At 36.3% G+C, this 17,899-nt stretch overlaps 2 protein-coding genes across 5 annotated transcripts in view; one reads left to right on the top strand and one right to left on the bottom strand.

Annotated features, from left to right (window-relative positions):
- kdm5a (lysine (K)-specific demethylase 5A) overlaps positions 1 to 2,481 on the bottom strand; it is a 159,114-nt gene extending 156,633 nt beyond the window's left edge. For both annotated transcript variants that reach the window (XM_039760665.1, XM_039760666.1), the window contains exon 1: positions 1,939 to 2,481. In XM_039760665.1, coding sequence (XP_039616599.1) covers positions 1,939 to 2,085 — 147 coding nt within the window. In that variant the 5' untranslated portion in view covers positions 2,086 to 2,481. The remainder of the gene's footprint in view (positions 1 to 1,938) is intronic.
- Positions 2,482 to 2,941: 460 nt separating this feature from the next.
- Positions 2,942 to 17,899, top strand: part of ccdc77 (coiled-coil domain containing 77) — a 52,559-nt gene continuing 37,601 nt past the window's right edge. The window contains exons 1-5 of one of the 3 annotated variants that reach the window (XM_039760667.1): positions 3,523 to 3,800; positions 8,414 to 8,508; positions 8,908 to 8,967; positions 9,796 to 10,018; positions 16,330 to 16,472. In XM_039760667.1, the coding sequence (XP_039616601.1) occupies positions 8,930 to 8,967; positions 9,796 to 10,018; positions 16,330 to 16,472 (404 nt within the window). In that variant the 5' untranslated portion in view covers positions 3,523 to 3,800; positions 8,414 to 8,508; positions 8,908 to 8,929. Of the gene's footprint in view, positions 3,028 to 3,522; positions 3,801 to 8,413; positions 8,509 to 8,907; positions 8,968 to 9,795; positions 10,019 to 16,329; positions 16,473 to 17,899 lie in introns of those variants that run through there. The other 2 variants (XM_039760669.1, XM_039760668.1) reach the window with 2 other exon arrangements.

Genomic DNA, 17,899 nt, shown 5'->3' on the forward strand with positions numbered 1-17,899 from the left:
TCTAAAATAAAAACAACAAAAAATATTTTTGAGTTCTGGAAATATGGTGTAATTCATATGCAAAATTGAATCAAAAATTTTGATCCACCAACTTTTTTTGCATTAAATTGGAATGGCCAAGCAGCAAATCTAGAAATTACCAGAATGTTTATAGTGGAAAGAAGGGACTTCTATGAAGTTAAGAGTTGTATCACCTACAACGTAAATGTTGTAAATAACATTTAAATAAGATGATAAATAAAGCAGGTACAATACCTTTTTTACTCTGTTTGTCTTCAAAGTCTAGTATTGAGTATTGTCTTTTTGAAAGTTATCAAGCCACCTGTTTTTTTTTTTTTTATCGTTCCTCAAAAAGCAAGCCACTTAAATACGGCTGAAGAGATGAGAAAACTATCACAAACAAGAAGCTTTCTCGTGTTTGTGTGGTGACAAAAACTATTTTTAATGATGATGAAAATAGTATGCATCTCAGTTCTATAGTTGCTTGTATGTTGCAAGTTAAACCAACTTAAAAGCTGTGTAGGTTTTGCCCACTCTTACGTTTCAATGTTTTGTCCCCCACCAACTGTTTTGAAGACTGGGTGGGTGGGTGATTTTGGCCTAGCATTAAACCTGAGAAGATTTATTTTGCTATGCAAACTACATATGATATAAAACACACCCACATTGTTATTAATTAGCCTTTTGCCAAATGTGCATTTGAGAACCTCTTTTTTGTTTAAAACGGGCAGTTCATGGCTAGTAGAGAAATTCAATAACAAATCACCAGATCAGACTGATGTTCTTCCACAATCACACCCATTGAGTATCTCCCTTTTTCCATACATGAGCACTGAAGATGCACAACAGGACTACTAAATCAGGAAGTAGTAATCTTTAGTGCTGAACATCCACCATCTCTAAAAATGGATACTCTGAATTGTTGATAACTGCATACACAGAAACAACTTATGGTTTTCCTGTTATTAAAAAGGCACTCTGAGCATATGGGTAAGTCTAAATATATCCAGATATGCTTTCTAACATCACACACTAGCTTTAGCTCCTTTACCAACCATAAATGAACAGTATGTCAACTTCCATTACAAGCTTCTTGTATACCTAGATTTGTCCTTGCAGGTGGCAAGCTTTACTAACACAATAGTATCATATGCTTTTTTCATCCTTAGCTTGATCTGAATGCATGGGCCACTCTGCCATCTAAGGCTTGACTTTGAACACCACTCCAGTACAGATTACCCATGTTTCATTCCAGTCAGTGTTCTCTTTGTCTAAATATGAACTATCGTGGGTGTCCACCTTACATTTTACTTTGTCAATCATCTCCTTTCAAAAAATTTTAAAAGGGTAACCCTCCCAGGAGCACAAGTGACACCAAAGTTATAGAGATCCCCAATGTGAACATGACCTTCCACTATGCCAAGGTCACAAAATTTTAAGACAGGAGAAATCATGCATTTTTCCTTAGCAAGTCACTGCAATAAGTAGTCAAGCAAAATGACACCTTTAATTGGCTAACTAAAAAGATTACAATTTGCAAGTTGTCTCAAAAGCTTGCATATTAGTCTTTTTAGTTAGCCAATAAAAGGTGTCATTTTGCTTGACTTCTTCATTGCATCCACACAACACCTTACGAGTAGCAAGTCATTAAAATGTCTGAAAGATATCAATTACCATCAGCTTCACATTGTGGTAAATTAATAAAACATCCACATTTTTGTTAAAAAAAAATACAAAGAAGAACGTGACTTAATGAAATTGTCCCTTCAACACCTCACTGCTCTTGGGCAGTGGGGAGGGATGGATATCTACTCTGGAAAATGACCAACTTAAGAATTGATGCCACAGGCACATTTAACTAAAATTTTAGTGCTAGGTTTAAAGAAGATATTTACTTCTGGCTCACAAAACCACCAATATAAATGATAAATGTGTTACCTTAGGTGGCCTTATTTTGCAGATGCCCGATTTCTCCGCAATGGGTCGGATCTTGCTAATAAATCCTAAAGGATCAGAAAAATCCTCCCAACTAGGCTCAAATACCGGACATTCCGGCGGGGGCACAAACTCCGAATACAAAGACATAGTGCTTCAGGTTTTAATGATGTACTCTCCAATAAAAATGTAGTCGAATGAAAAAATATTTATATAAATATGGATATAAATAAATAAATCAACGAGTTCAGTCTTGCTGCATTTGACCAGTGGGTAATGACCATAATCAATACATCGGAGTAGGCTTTAAATCAAGCATTGTCATTAACGGTCCTAAATTTCTAAATCATTAACTTTGCCGGGGTATAGTTTCAATGGTGTTGCATAAAGACATACTCAGTTCTATCCTCCTTTCATTTCAGACGCCACTAAATCCCGCACGAGTCCGGATCTTTTTACTCTGCAGGGTTTCCCCTCCTGCAGGTGAACAGCTGTCGCCAGTTGCTCCAGTGGTAGCTCTAAATTCCGCTTCCAGCGAAGCCACCGGTAGCACAATGCGCAGCTCGCGAAACATCCGCCTGGCCTTGAACAGAGAAGCTCTAGTGGGTTAGATCCCCGTCCTCAAGTTACCAAGCAAGTGTGGAAATGAAATCCTGTACGGGGAGCAGCTTGGGGAAAGGAAAGACAGGTCCATCGTCCACAAATAAGTCTTTAAGTACGCTCCAAAAAAACAAAAAAAACATATATATACTGTAATGAATACACATAAAGCAAATGCTTTAGGTGTTAAGGTCTTTTTCGATTATTCCTCAGCCTCCGGAATCAACAGGGGGGACCACTCGTCTTCCAACAGCGCAATGAAGTTAAAAGAAGAAACAAAAGAACTTGGAAAAGGAGCCGTGCTTCCGTGTCCTCGGTTAACAGATCTGTTCCCACTTTATATCAGTTTTCCTTTCATCCTAACTTGAATACGGGTTTGATGTTTCTCCGCACCTCAGGACCCTTTCGCACGTTTAGAAGCGTAATCCTCTTCTGTGCTTTAACGACACCATAGTCACTGTTTCTCCTCCATCAACAGACCACCAGCTAAAGGTAAGCTGAGGTGTCAGACAGTCCAGCGGAAGTAGTATAAGAAGCGGTCTCATTTGTAGCGTTATTCCAGTTTTCAAGTGTAGTACGTCACAAAACAAATAAACTAAAAAAAAACCTTATTTATAAAACGTAATGAAAAATGGGGGCTTGTAGTTCTGGAAGCGGATGGGCATACTGGGCGTGTGCCTGCATGTCAGGGTCAAAGGAAGTATTTCCGGTGTGAGTGTTTACTTTTTTATATGATGGCTTAGATTGAACTTTTGCCATTATTCTCTATTTCAAAGAGTCTGATTATTCTAAAGCTTTACTGAAAATGGAGGAAACAGGAGGAAGTTTATTCCTAAGGTGTATAGTGTGCTAAAATTGTAGTGCTTACCTGTTTTCATTTAAATATGTGTGTCCTGCATTTAAAATCGGTTGAATGAGGAAAACGTTAACCATCTAAATTAAATACCCCCGTCATCCTATGGGACACGGGAATAAATTGCGCAGCGTAACGAGCTGCATACAACACTACTTTAATTTGCGTTCTATACTTCTTCGCCTTTTGTTCAATAGCTGAATTCTTAGGTGCAGGTAGACGTGGGCTGAAATTCGAGCCGGGGGGAGGTGATAGGATTGGCATCAACTCCCAGGCAACTCTGCGACTGCGCCGGAAAGTTCGTTTACAAATTTGAATACGGCAGAGAGCGATTGGATGAGTCGCGCAACACAGTCCATCCGTCTGTTCCCGTAGTTGGAAATTCTAACTGGCTACAAGAAAGCAAGCAAAAGTAGGTTTTAATATGTAAAATGCATGGTTTAAGTATGTTAGGGTATTTTGATTTGTAAGTTATTATAAGTTTATATATAGTGTGTAACTATTACGTTAACCACAAAGCACGTCATTCGCCGAGTCTTCGTTTTCATTATTATACAATAGCCTGCTTCATTTAGCTGTATTTCAATGTAAAACTTTTATTTAATCATCTACACTCCTTAAGGTTTTTGTCATTCGTGCAGTCTAAATCTGTGTTCAACACGTTAATTTGCGTGAGAAAATACTTCAGAATATTTGCTACTCTTCCTTGAGTAGGTAAAGAATTTTACAGTCGCAAATTCCAAGAGAGTACTAAACTGGACTGTGTCATTTGTACATTCAGGATGCGGCTCCTGAACTGGATTGAGTGGGTCTGACGATGGTTAGTTGAAACTCGCGCCGCTTGAAGCGCCATTTAGATTTACTTGGTCTGTGTCGTTGAGGGGGTGTTACTATGAAGTGCAGCCGCTTTGTTTTTTGGCAGATTTCCCAATCCCCGACAAATCGACACCGAAAGATTTAAGCATTGTAACCAAGAATAATCTAAGATATGGCGACGTTACCTCAATTCTTTAGTGTACCTTTGAATATAAGAAACTCCTGGGTACTTTTGTCAGATTTTTATGATGAAGCACTAAGGGCAGCAAAACTGTTTTCACATTTCACCAAATAAACGACTATTTGTAATAATATATATATTTTACTTAGAAGTACGCCTTTTATTTTTAGACAATTGGGTTAATAAAAATGCTTTGTTTTCTTTTTATTTTTGGATTTGACATTGATGGTAGTATTTTAGATTGCCACAAATTTATATCTAAATCTTTTTTTGGAATATATTTTAGTTTTAAATACTATTCCAGTGAACTTTATGTATGCTTATACAAGTGTCCTAAGCCATGCTGAAGTATTTTTGACATTCTACATACTTTGGAACAAAAATGTAATAATACTTTTATCAGAATAATGCATTCATCTTTCTTAATTAAATAAGATTAATCCAAGTGTATATAGGTTATTGGGGGCGATTATTAATGATAACATTTATTGGCAGAAAGTTTAAGTTCTAATAATTCTGTTATGAAAGGTTTGCGAAATCCAATATAAAATTCTTCACACAATTTACCCAGTTAAAGCCATAAGTAAAATGTTTTGAGATATAAATATTAATTTCACATTTTGTAATCCCCCCACACAAGATAACACCTTTTTTTGGATTGCCCTCTCTTTAGAAACTAATGGAAAGAAATGTCTACTTGAATGGCCCAAATATTTGGGTATTTTTATTTTTTCAAATAAAAGAATATCATTTTCTTTTATGACAACAAATGTATTAATTAATGCACTTAAATTCTGATCATGTTTGTAATATTTAGGAAATCTTTCATTCATGATTGTAAGTGGATCAGATGTAAGCCCCTTATGTAACCTTTTACTTACTGAATGTTTATGTTTACAAAGTCTAACGGCCACAAAGCTAAGAAGTTGGTTATAGCCTTCCAATATCTTTCTCAGTGCTTATCATCATTTTCTGTTTCCTTTTTGCATTGTTACAGACATTTTTAAATTTTATGTAATGTATATAAAACTTTATTTTTCAAATAAAAAATTAGAAATAAAAAAATATAAGGTCTGTACAGATAATTCAAAAATTTAGGATGCTCCAATCCCAGATGACCACCAAGTCCAGCTGCACTCATCATTCTATTTCTTAGGCCAGTTTAAAATTGCCTGTCTGGATGCATTTTGCTTTCCCACCTGAATGTGATTAAAATGAATGAAATACAGGGTATCTTTTTTTCACAAAACATTAAGAATAATCATTCCACATTAGTTCATCAAAAGTCAAATAACGACAGAATTGTGTAACATTTGCTGCAGATATGCATATAAATCACAACTGTGAATTTAATTGAAACTTGTTCAATTTTTAGAACAAATTTTAACAATGAAGGTAAGTATTAAAAATAAATTTACTGTAATGCTAGTTTTGCTTTATCTGAATCTGCCTACATACTTTTAATACAAATACAGAGCAATCAGTCAAGTTAGGAATAGAGTAATAAACATTTCAGTACTGCAATTAGTCTAACTGGTAGACTACAGTGACATCTCAGAACTAATAAAAAGTGTAACTGTGACTAACTGTATGAGTAGCAGAAACTCAGTACAATAGTAAACATAAACTAGAAACTAGTAACTGAAAAGTTGCCTAAACCTGGAGTAAAAGACAAATCAGACTCTTTTTAATAGGTAATTTACAGTCAAAACTTACAGCTGTTGTAACTCCTAAAGAGCAGAGCTGAACTGGATCAATGAAGTTGTGCTCTTGAAAGGTTGCAGGCTTACCAGAAATGCATACTGTTTTTTTTAGGATCTCCTTACTGTTTAAAAAAAATACATCAATCTCATTACTGTTTTTTTAGGATCTCCTTGCTGTTTAAAAAAATACATCAATCTCATACCCATTTAATCAATTTTACGAATATTCTGGCAGCATTGAGCACAAGACAGGGAATACCCATGTTAGAGTTCCAGTATGTCATGGGACACAAACTAGTCCCAGTGCTCACACAGGACCAATTTGGGCTTGACAGTTTAACTTTAGTGATGTGGAAGGAAAACCCACACAGACATAGGGAAAATATGTAAACTACACTATTGGGTATAATTATTTGTTGGAGTTGTAAGGTGGCTTCGACAAACACTTCGCCGTCCTGTCCAAGCAGATAATAATGGGACACAATAGTGTTTGTTCATTGGTATTTGTGTGCTTAAAAATTATCTGGTAATTATGGATGAAGCTGAAGAAATGTAAGCATGTTGAATGACATTTGTTGTATTCAGTGGAGATGGGCTTGTTTCTCCCAAGTCTGTAATGTTAAGAATGCCTATTTTTAAAGAAATGTATAACAATATCTGTGTTTTACATATGAACAAACTACACTTATTAAAAAAAATTAAAGCTGCTTTCTTCCATCCATTTTCCAACTTGCTGAATCCGAACACAGGGTCACGGGGGTCTGCTGGAGCCAATCGCAGCCAACCAAACCCGGGCAGGGTGCCAACCCACCACAGGACACACACAAACACAACCACACACCAAGCACACAGTAGGGCCAATTTAGAATCGCCAATCCACCTAACCTGCATGTCTTTGAACTGCGGGAGGAAACCGGAGCGCCCAGAGGAAACCATGCAGACACAGGGAGAACATGCAAACTCCACGCAGAGAGGACCCGGGAAGCGAACCCGGGTGTTCTAACTGCGAGGCAGCAGCGCTACCACTGCGCCACCATGCCGCCAAGCTGCTTTCTTTCAAAGAGATAACACAAACGTGACACTGAAAGATAAAGATGTATTTCTCTTCAAACCTGCTAGTTCAGCATTTTTGTTCTATTTTTTTTTTTGTTCTTTGGTCTTATACTTGAAGCCATTTTTATGTTTACATGATGATTTTACTGTAATTCTTTTTTTTTTAATTATACACCATTCACTTTTGTTACAAAGCACACAAGCTGTTCACCATAAGCATGTTAAATACAAGAATTTTCAATGTGTGATAACGTTGCAAAAACACAAAAAATATACATAATATTAGCGTATTAAATTAGCATAGATGAGTAATGCAAGATAACCATAAAGGAATGCTGTAAATATAAAATCAGTACACATAGAATAATCAAATTACAGAATGCAGTTTTGGGTGAAGTTTTTTTTATTTATTTATTTCTTTATTGCAAATTAAAAGCAACAAGATGTCCTTGAATGAGAGCTTTGAATGAACTTCTTGCAGGTTCACAAACAGACCTGTGAGAGCAAGTGATTGGCGTCCGCTGTCATTGACATTTTTAATCAGAAAACATAAACATTGCAAAGTATAAACCATTAAACATTTAATGTATGCATTATGATAAGTTATTGTAATTACTACACTTTCATTAAATAGTTACATGGGTAACCTTGAAAATTAATTATTAAAATCAAATGATTCAGTCATCAGTGATACAGAAAGAAAGAAGTTTATGACACAATGTAAGGCAATAGTGACCAGTATTGTACAATGGCAAATGATGTGAAAACGTCAATAGGGGGAAAAAATCTCATGCTAATCCTGTCACATAATCCACAACCCTATCCCTAAAATACTGTTACGCAGTTACTTAATTTGAGTCACTTTTTGAATTGAAGATAGGATACTTCACCATGAAGTCTTCAGTTCAAAAAGTCAGTCCCATGAGGCCTTTGGTTTTCTGTCTGTGTATGCTGATAGTTGAGGAAGTAACTATAAAACAATAGTTTAGCAGGAAAAAATGTATTTTGCATGTTTTGCATATGACAGCTTTATAATAGGCCTGTGGATGATGCAACAGTAGTAATGTGAGATTTTTTTTTTTTCTGAGATTATTTTTCTCATTATTTGCCATTGAAAATAATTATTGTATTCCATTATGTCATAAATGCCTTTCTGTCAATTCTGCATGGAAGCATAAGATTAAAAAAAAAAAAATATCCCGGACACCACTACAAAGTACATGGGGTAAGTAACATCCATCCATTATCCAACCCGTTATATCCTAACTACAGGGTCACTACAGGGTCTGGCGGAGCCAATCCCAGCCAACACAGGGCTCAAGGCAGGAAACAAATCCTGGGGAGGGCGCCATCCTAACGCAGTGCAGGTAAGTAACATATATTACAAAAAATAATTTTTGGGTGGTATATTCCTTTTAAGTCATATAATTTAGTGTATTTTTTATTCCACGAATTACGTATGGAAAAATTATATCCAAAGAAACACACATGCACATAATTGAGAAACTCTGTTCTAAATATGTTTTTCCCAGGATTGTGTTTAACTTTGTTTATTCCTGACTGTTCAGAAAGTCTTTAGTCCATTTATTAGATATTTTATATAAGAAGCAAGATGTGTGTGCCTTGTTTTTAAGTGTACATAGTTGTTCTGACTTTTAGAATTACTGTAAATTTATTTATAAAAGTCTTCATAACAAATTGATTCAAATGAAGTTATTCTGACATTGTGAGTTTGTATTTTTTCTCTTTACTGTGTATTTTTTTAGATCACTTTGACACAGTTTTATAATGGAAACCCCACGTAGGAGAGGTAAAGATTCTAAAAGGTAATGACCACAAAATATTTCTAGTGTGTTCATTTTGTCTGCAGTGTATTAAGGCATAGTAATTCAGTTCCTGTGCTGTCTTAAAAACAACATTGACGTGCCACACACACCTAATGTAAACAAGCGTCTCTAAATCACCAGGATTATAAATAGGTTTTTGTGCCTATTGCTGACATTTCACAAATTTGGACACAGTTATAAAAATTGATTCAGAAAAAAGATCCATGTTACTCATTGTGTTCGCCATGGCAGCCAGCAAACAGCAGAATGTGATAGATGCTCTTTTATTATCTTAAGATGCTGTTTACATTAATTAATCCAATTAACAGTAAAATTGCGCATACACTTTATTTCTCTTTATAACCAGAATATTCTGGTAAGATTTTGTTTTGAAGAGTGTTTTTAAATGTTTACATTTGAAATGGGTCTTGTGACTCATATGCCTTTTGATATTCTTGTACGAGTCAAGCTACTTTTATATGTTTGTGTAAATGCAAGGCAATTTGGGTAAAGTAAAAAGTACAAATTACAGAGACTTACTGATTGTTGAATATATTTGCTCTGCAGTACAGTGAGAAGTTGATGATTGCTAGTTATATCATAAGATAGATAAGTGAAATAAGAATTGAAAGTGTCATTATATTTTTATGACTATATGTTTCAGTATTAATAAAGCAGATCACAGCAGAATTCTAAAGACTCGTTTGTATGTGTCATTATTTTCTAATAAAATAGTTTGCTTTTTTATCATTTTATGTGTATTCCTATATTAATTATACTCTATTTCTATTGTAATAGAAAAATAAAACATTCTCTTTTGTATTCTAGTTCAAAATCAAGGAAAACACCTAGTCATTTTCTGTCTTCCCAAATGCATACTCCAAAAGATGATGTTGATTCACCATTACCACCAATCAGTCAACGCCTGGCACACCTTCGGCCTTCTCGGGAACTGCTAGAATTCTACAGACGTAAGGTTGCAGAATTTGATAGTGAACATGAAGACATGCTACGTGTGCTTGACACGTACAAAGCTACTTATGAAGAACAGGTAGATTTACTTTGGGAATTGTAAAATGTTTTTCTTAAAACCATGATTACCATAGATAGTCGCAGATAACCTGACCCTCAAATTTTTAACCAAAATACCATGAAAAACATGTCGCGCCACAGATAAGCTGAATGTGAAAATATAAAATGAAACTGGTTTGGAAAAACATAACATTACTATTTAAATTATCGAGTAACCTAAAACAATAATTAATTTATGGAAGTAAAAGTACCTGCATTACTTTAAAAACATATAAGCATTATTGCATTACTATGGAAGCTTATAAAAAAGCCTGTTATTTAACAGAAGTATTGCCTTTTTTAAGATGCTGTCTGTATAACATCATGCACATATGTGTATGCTATGACCATCTGGTGACAACTAGTGAGGAAGAAGTTAATCATGTGCATAGCCTACAATTGCAGCAATCGGCCAAGCAGAGCAAAGTATAACTGAAACTTTATATTAAAGTTTTAATCCAGCTCTTTGTTATAGATATCTTCAAACAGTGTGATCTGGTGGTGTAGTGGCTAGTTTTCATACTGTGAGTCTTTGGTGGTGGTAATAATGTAATACTATTAGTAATACTGCTGGCACATTACAGGCTTTAATAAATTGTAATACTTTACTATTTTGAGTGCGATTGCAATATTATTACTCAAACAAAGCTTCACACTTAATGAAAAGGCGGTAACTGAATTCAAGTCAATTAATAGCAATTGATCAGACCAGAATCAGACCAGTTATACAAACGGAGTGAATGAGTTTAATTTTTGTGCCGTGCAAATGGATAAGCGCTGAGTGAGATAGCCAAGAACAGCATCATTATTGCCATTATGCCACATTTATATATCAGTGGTTTTAAAAACAAAAAAAGGAAACCACGCACAGTACAGCAGAACCTCCAGAACAAAACAGTACACACAATGATTTCTGCTAATGCAAGCTCGCCCTTGAAACGCAAGAGGGTGTCATGGTATAAGTCTGAGTGAGAGACAGTATATCAGTGGGCCAGCCCTGTTCCTGGTGATGAATAGAGCTGCAACCAATGATTATTTTGGTAGTCGACTAGTTGTTCAATTTTTTTTTTCGATTAGTCACAATTATTTCATGCCTGACTATTTTGATGCCTGTGACCTGTGGTTGCACATCCTGTTCTGGGCTCCAGTGCATGTCTTACCTAATCTGCTCACGTCTGTCCACCTGTGAATTTCACCCTGATGTCTCTGCATTAACACGATTAAAATTAATAATAATCAAATTAAAATAACAACCAGTGAAACATATGAATTTGAAAATAATCAGATGTTTTTATATTAGTGTGACCATCACAATAAAAAAGAAATACATTAAACAATACAAACTAACGTGCACATAGTCTTTAAACACAAAAAGTGCATTTAACTTAACCAAAAATGGCCACTGGGGTGTCTTTAAAGTCCAAAAGTTTAAATAAATCTTCAATTCAAATAAAATAATAATGTACAGTTTATAAAAGATTCAGTTCATGTATTTCTGATTGCAGTGCAGGAACGTGAGCATTTCGATGTGCTCTGGTGTGAGGCTGGCTCTCTTCTTTGAGACAATGTTCCCAGCTGCTGAGAAGAGACGCTCAGAGGGAGCAGAGTTAGCAGGAATACATAAGAATGATTTTGCAGACAGAGAAAGATGTTTTAATCATCACACTCTGAAAGAAAAGTGTTGTAGTTTATCACATCATGTACTATATTAGGCCAAAATAAAAAAATAACGGACTAAAATTTGTGACAAGGTAATCACTGCCAGCACACTGGAGTCGAGTATATTCAGAAAAGTACACTTGTTGAATGCCACAACCAGCTAGAGTCGGTTTCCAGTGCAATTTGGAAGCACGCCGAAGCAGAGTATATGCGGCAACATGCATATATTCAGTGACGTGCATTCATTGAGCTCTGCAACCGGCTAAAGTTGTTTCTCGGTGCAATTTGCCAGCATGCCAGAGCCGTATATTCGTTGAGCAGGCAGCTCAGGACCACTGCCAGCCCCGGCAGAACTGCAGCAACACTGTTTCTGGGATTCAGCCGCTGCACTAGACGAGCCTGCAATCACCAGAGTTTACCCCTGTGTGTTTGTATCCAGCCAGTTCAACCGCAGTTGGCTCGGTGATATACTGAATTTCATGAATGACTTCAGTTGCATATTGAACATATAGTAATAAATCAGTGGTTCTCAACCTGTGGGGCGGGCCCCCCTAGGGGGATGCGAAGTAACAAAAAGGGGGGCGTGAAGATGTGGAAAAAAAAAGAAAACAAGAATCAAAAATATGATAAAAACGTCTGTTGAAACCAAAACAAATTAACTTAAACTACATTCTGATACTAGAACAATAAATATAGAGTTAGGTAAGTGTCGATAAAAGTTAAGTAAGTATAATAAAATATGCATCTACATTTCAAAAAAAAGTTAGGGGGGGGCGCAATTAAAACTTATGAAAACTCTGGTCGCAAATACGTAAAGGTTGAGAAACGCTGTAATAGATTTGTTGCAGTAGTTTTTGGGTTTTTTTTATAGTTTTTACAGTTCACTTGCAGTGTGTAAAATGATCAGTGTTGCAGTAATTGTGATGCTCTTTGCATGGAAAAAAATGTGTTCCATTAAAATTTCACATTTTCTTTGTGTATTGTGATATTTACTTAAAGTGCAACTAAAAAGTATTTGGTGTCCAGGGGTGCATTAACCCCCAAGTATGTGTCGGTTTAAGGGTTAACTATCATTGTTGAAACCTTGATATACACATTATAGTACAAACATCAACGTTAACACGTGACACTAACTTTACTCGCTAAAACTTGCCTATCGAGAGACGGCGGCATCACAGCTCCAGGATGCTTGCGTTGTTAGGACTGTGTGCGTCTTGACAACAATAACAAACGATACTGCCCCCAGACGTCCATGTAGTGCATTACAGTTACAAAAACCAATGTGGTTCTTTGTGACTACAGCCTCTATTGAAGGTTCTGTTTATGACGCGTCGACAATAAAAAATCGGTGTCTGCGATTTTTTGTAGTCGACATTGCCGATTACGTCAACTAATCATTGCAGCCCTAGTGATGAATATGTTTACCATGGAGATTTTTTGGTCACCCATGGAGGGGTTTCTAACCAGAAAGACCACAGTGCAGGTGCTACCCATGTCCAAGCAGCTAATTAACAGATGATACAGAGTAGAAGCCGTTTCCTTATACCTCATTCACACTTCCCCCAATGCAGAGATGGCATTTTGTTATTTATTTAATTGTATATTACCTACTGCAACCTACATTAGCCTATATTATACTGTAACCAGTTAAACTAAGCAGTGTTCAGTGCAAATTGATTATGCTATATTTACATTCATTTGGGCTGAAAGTTAAGATAGTTAGGCTTCTTTTATAATTCCTAAGTGATTCTATCGATTTGTTCTTAACTCAATTTTTCTTTTAGTAAAAACTTGATTGATTTGTATGGATTGCAATAAAATTAATAAAAAGGGAAAAAAAGTGATTCTATGACAATCTGCAATTTAAAGCCTTTAAATAAATAACTTATCAAGATACTTATTAAGAGTTATGTCTAAAGAAATCTGAGTCCAAAAGTTCGTTTTTAAAATATTTAGTGAAAGTTAAAAGCAAATAATCTGCACAAGGATAAAAGAAAAAATAGTTACACACGTAGAATAAAAGGTAAAAAAAAGGGGAAAATGTATCTTGTCTTAAACTTAGCTTTTCTTGAGAAACTTTAGTTATTTCTGTACTTAAAAGTTCTTTACTTAAAGATTCTTATATACTTAGATTCTTAGCTTCTATGGCTCTTAGTTATCAACTCTCAACAGAAGTCCTTTTCATCTCTTTTTGACTGGGTGTGATACATCACTTGTGTCAAATGTATATTATGAAATTCATATTTTCATGAACATAGCAGTTTATCGTAATCAAAAGCTTTCCCACTGTCAGATCAAATTAACAAGAGCACCGTTGCTGTTTTCTGTTCAAAGTCACCATCCCTTACGCACCAATTTCATTAGTCATTAAATTTCATTTTGTGACGCTCAATAAGCCATCTAATTTTTCCCATCATGGTTGTCTCCAGACACATACAGTCATTCTAGCCTATGGCACCATTTTGGACCAGCCATTTGGCCATATATCAAATTGCATGTCATTTGCAATTGAGGCTCTGTGAGTCTGATGTGGGACAACGGTATGCATACTGTAATTGCCAGTACAAAGTAGCACAGTCTGATTTTTACATCACGGCAGCCACACAGTGAGTCAGTGAAAGACGGTGTTTGTCACCTGCTGACTTGTGGGTTGCTGTCATTGGTTGCAAGTTATTTACAATGGTTGTCTAAGTGATTAGCACTGCTATGTTATATTTCCCAATTTCCAAAGCGAGCTTGTTTCACCAACAAAGACCCCTCAATCACGTTCATTTCATCAATGGAGTGGTTAGCAGTTACTGCTAGTTACTTATAAAGGCAAACTGGTTCACAGGACCATAAAGGTTGAGGAAACACTGTTGTGAGGGAAGGTGGTCCTGGGAGAAAGCATTAGCCAAGTGGCGTGGCGCCAATCAAAACAAACCTTAAAGGGCCCTCCAACTTTCGGAAAATATGAGAAACTGAAATAAAGATAATAACGAAAGATTTATTACTGTTGCTGGTTTTGACAATTTCTAGAACATTATTACCTCATTGTTTTCTGATCGCCCTTGTCCATAACCACAAATTGCCTTAACATGGCTGGCAGTAAATCGGCACATGACTGCATATTATACATCTAGCGTCTAGAGTACAGTTTACTCATACTTGCACTGTTTCATCTCATAATACTCGCACTGGTGGTTTTTAATTTTTTTTTAGCATTTTAGCTTTATTTTTTTTTTTTTTTTTTTCTCCATGAATCATTCAGTTTTAAGTTAATAAGACCTGTTTTCCTTAAATATGTTGTTTCCATTAATATCATTTGTGAGCAACAGTTAATACCCTATTAACAAGAGCGAGCCAGAGCTAGTACAATGTGAAATACATTTTTGAACATTGCAAAATATTGTCTAATTATCATTACTGACAAAATACCAGAAAATATCAAGGTATTTTTTTGTCAATATCGCACACCACCTAACCCAAACCCAATTTTTGCACCTATTTTGGGCTCTAAAATTTTCAGCTTATCCGTGGGTAAATATGGTATTTCATATTTTGTTGTGTTACATATTTAAATGGAAATTTTCCATTTTTTTCTACACATGTACACGTAATTCTCTGTACTGTTAAAGTGAAATGCTGTATTTAGATGCCTTCAGCATTACATCAAGAATAAAAAAATATGAAACTTACTATGAATTCACCCCTTTGTTTTAACAAACAAAATTAAGTAACATTCAATTTTCTTTAGAGATGGCACGGTGTGCATTAATAAGGTACACCTGTGTTCATTTCATACTCCAGCTATGTTTATGTATATGATTACACTGTAAATATCAGTGACTTTGTGAGGTCTCAGACCTAAAACAGCAGATTACATCAATCCTGCTGTCATGAAGACCAAGGGGGCTGCCCATGGAACTTTTAAAATAAGTTGTTAGAAGGGTTAAAAGCTAGAGAAAGTTATAAAGAAATTGGCAAAGCCTTGAACCTGCCTTAAATCACAATGCCATGTTTTGTTTTAAATGTTGTTACGATACTTGGTTAATCAAAGTATTTGAGCACTCTGTTTTTTTTAGATATCAACAATAACTTTGGTAACGCAAGTTTCTACCGTCTTAAACTCTCAATTAGCCCTGACCACCAGGAATGGCAGCATCTTGGATTACTTGCTCGCTATTGACAAATGCCATCAAATTTTTTAAAATACCACAGTGTATCATGCAGAATAGCAAATAATAAACCCTTGCTGTGATCTGTACCAGCCTCAGCCTACTATACGCTGCCAGTAAACTACCTGCCCTCAGTCTTTTTGAAGTTTTCCAGGGTAAGGAATGTTAAAGTTTTCCAGGAATGTCTGCAACAGGTGTGATCCCTGGTTTCATGAATGCTGCGGAAGGAATATTGGATTCAACATCTAATACTAAGATTGTGAGACCAATGTTATTAAAGAAAACTCAGAATCCCCTTGTCCAGATTGATTAGGCCAAATCCTCTTTTGGAATTAGTTTTTTCTTTGATTTTTAATTAGAAGTTTTGCTTTAAACTTAATTGTTGTTATTGAGGCTGTTCAGTAAATAGCCTGATATGTATTCTACATTTTCTAGTAATTCACTATTTCTGAGAATGTTTTGTATTGTTTTCCAGCATAAACTGCAGTGGGAGCTAAGGCAACGGGAGGGAGAGATTGCAGAACTACAAAAGGCACTGAGTGACATGCAGGTTTACCTGTTCCAGGAGAGGGAACATGCTCTTAGATTGTATGCTGAGAATGATCGTCTTAAAATCAGGTAATTGATATTGTGCGCTGTGTATGTATCTGTATATGTGTGTATAAATATACACTATACTAGCCGTCCCCCGCGGCTTCGCCCGCATAGAAGCTAAACAGGACACCAAGGAGGGTCCTGCCTGGTTCCCTACTCTTGACGTTGCGCTTCCCTCTCACCTCGACTGAGAGCTTCTGTCTTGGATTAGCGCAAATATGTCACTCTAGCAAGCGAACTATGATTCTTAGCGTGAAGAGAGAAGTTGCAAAATCAACCCGAATATTCAAGCAAATTCTAGAAAAAAGCCCGATTTAAATCCGTTAAGTAGTTCTCTAGCTAAGCAGATGTAAGATGCACCCCGAGGCTGGCGCGTGACTGAGGAGGGCCTCGCCCCTTGACCCACTGCTTCTCTCTAGGATTCGCACAAATTAATCAGTACTGCAAGCGAACTATTATACTCAGTGCGAGTATGTAATAGAGAGAGAGAAGTGTGTGCGCGCGTGTATATTTAGCCATTGGCTTTGAAATGACAGAGTCAGGGATCCATAAAGCATTTAACCCCTGAATGAGATGACACCCATTAGGAGCATCTCATTTTTAAAGCTCCCAGGCCCGAAGGGGTGTAGTCAGTTGTCCTTATTGTGAGCTGAGGGTGATAAGAGATAGGAAGGTTCGCGACAGTCTCGCCGACGGTGTGTAGTGCTTACCTCCGATGAACTCTGAAGTTCATTTATATTTTTATATGTACATATATACAGTATATATAACTGCATGTGTGCATATATAATATATACACCCACACAATACAATTTATTTTTGTATAGCCCAAAATCACACAAGAAGTGCTGCAATGGGCTTTAACTGCCCTGCCTCTTGACAGCCCCTCAGCCTTGATTCTCCACAAAGACAAGGAAAAACTCCCAAAAATCCTTGTAGGGAAAAAATGGAAGAAACCTTGGGAAAGGCAGTTGAGAGACCCCTTTCCAGGTAGGGCATGCAGTGGATATCAAAAAGGGGGTCAAAATACAATACACAGAATAAAACAAATCCTGAATACAGTATAAAAATAAAAACTTTACAAGTGTGGAGCAGAATTTAACAGTAGATATCATCACATAATATGATTTGGATTTGTTTAGAGTCCTGGGAGACCTCAGCCATCAAGCTGCCTCCCCATTTGGCCATTCCACAGCTGAAACGCTGGCCAGCCAATCCAATGAAAGGACCCCTCTTCCCCATGATTCCTGCGATCCTCCATCAGGGATGACTTTACCTTAGGCAGGCAAACAACTTGGCAGGTGGGCCGTGACATCAAGTGCCACAATTGAGTACGAAGAAGAGAAACAGAATAGGTGAGGGTTTGTAATAAATAACTATCATGTTACTTATGTTTTAGTGCTAATGACTAACAACAGAGATGCAGTCTGTACAGTTAATCAGCAGCTCTG

The sequence above is a fragment of the Polypterus senegalus genome, chromosome 8 (assembly GCF_016835505.1).
Source record: "Polypterus senegalus isolate Bchr_013 chromosome 8, ASM1683550v1, whole genome shotgun sequence".
NCBI lineage: Eukaryota > Metazoa > Chordata > Cladistia > Polypteriformes > Polypteridae > Polypterus > Polypterus senegalus.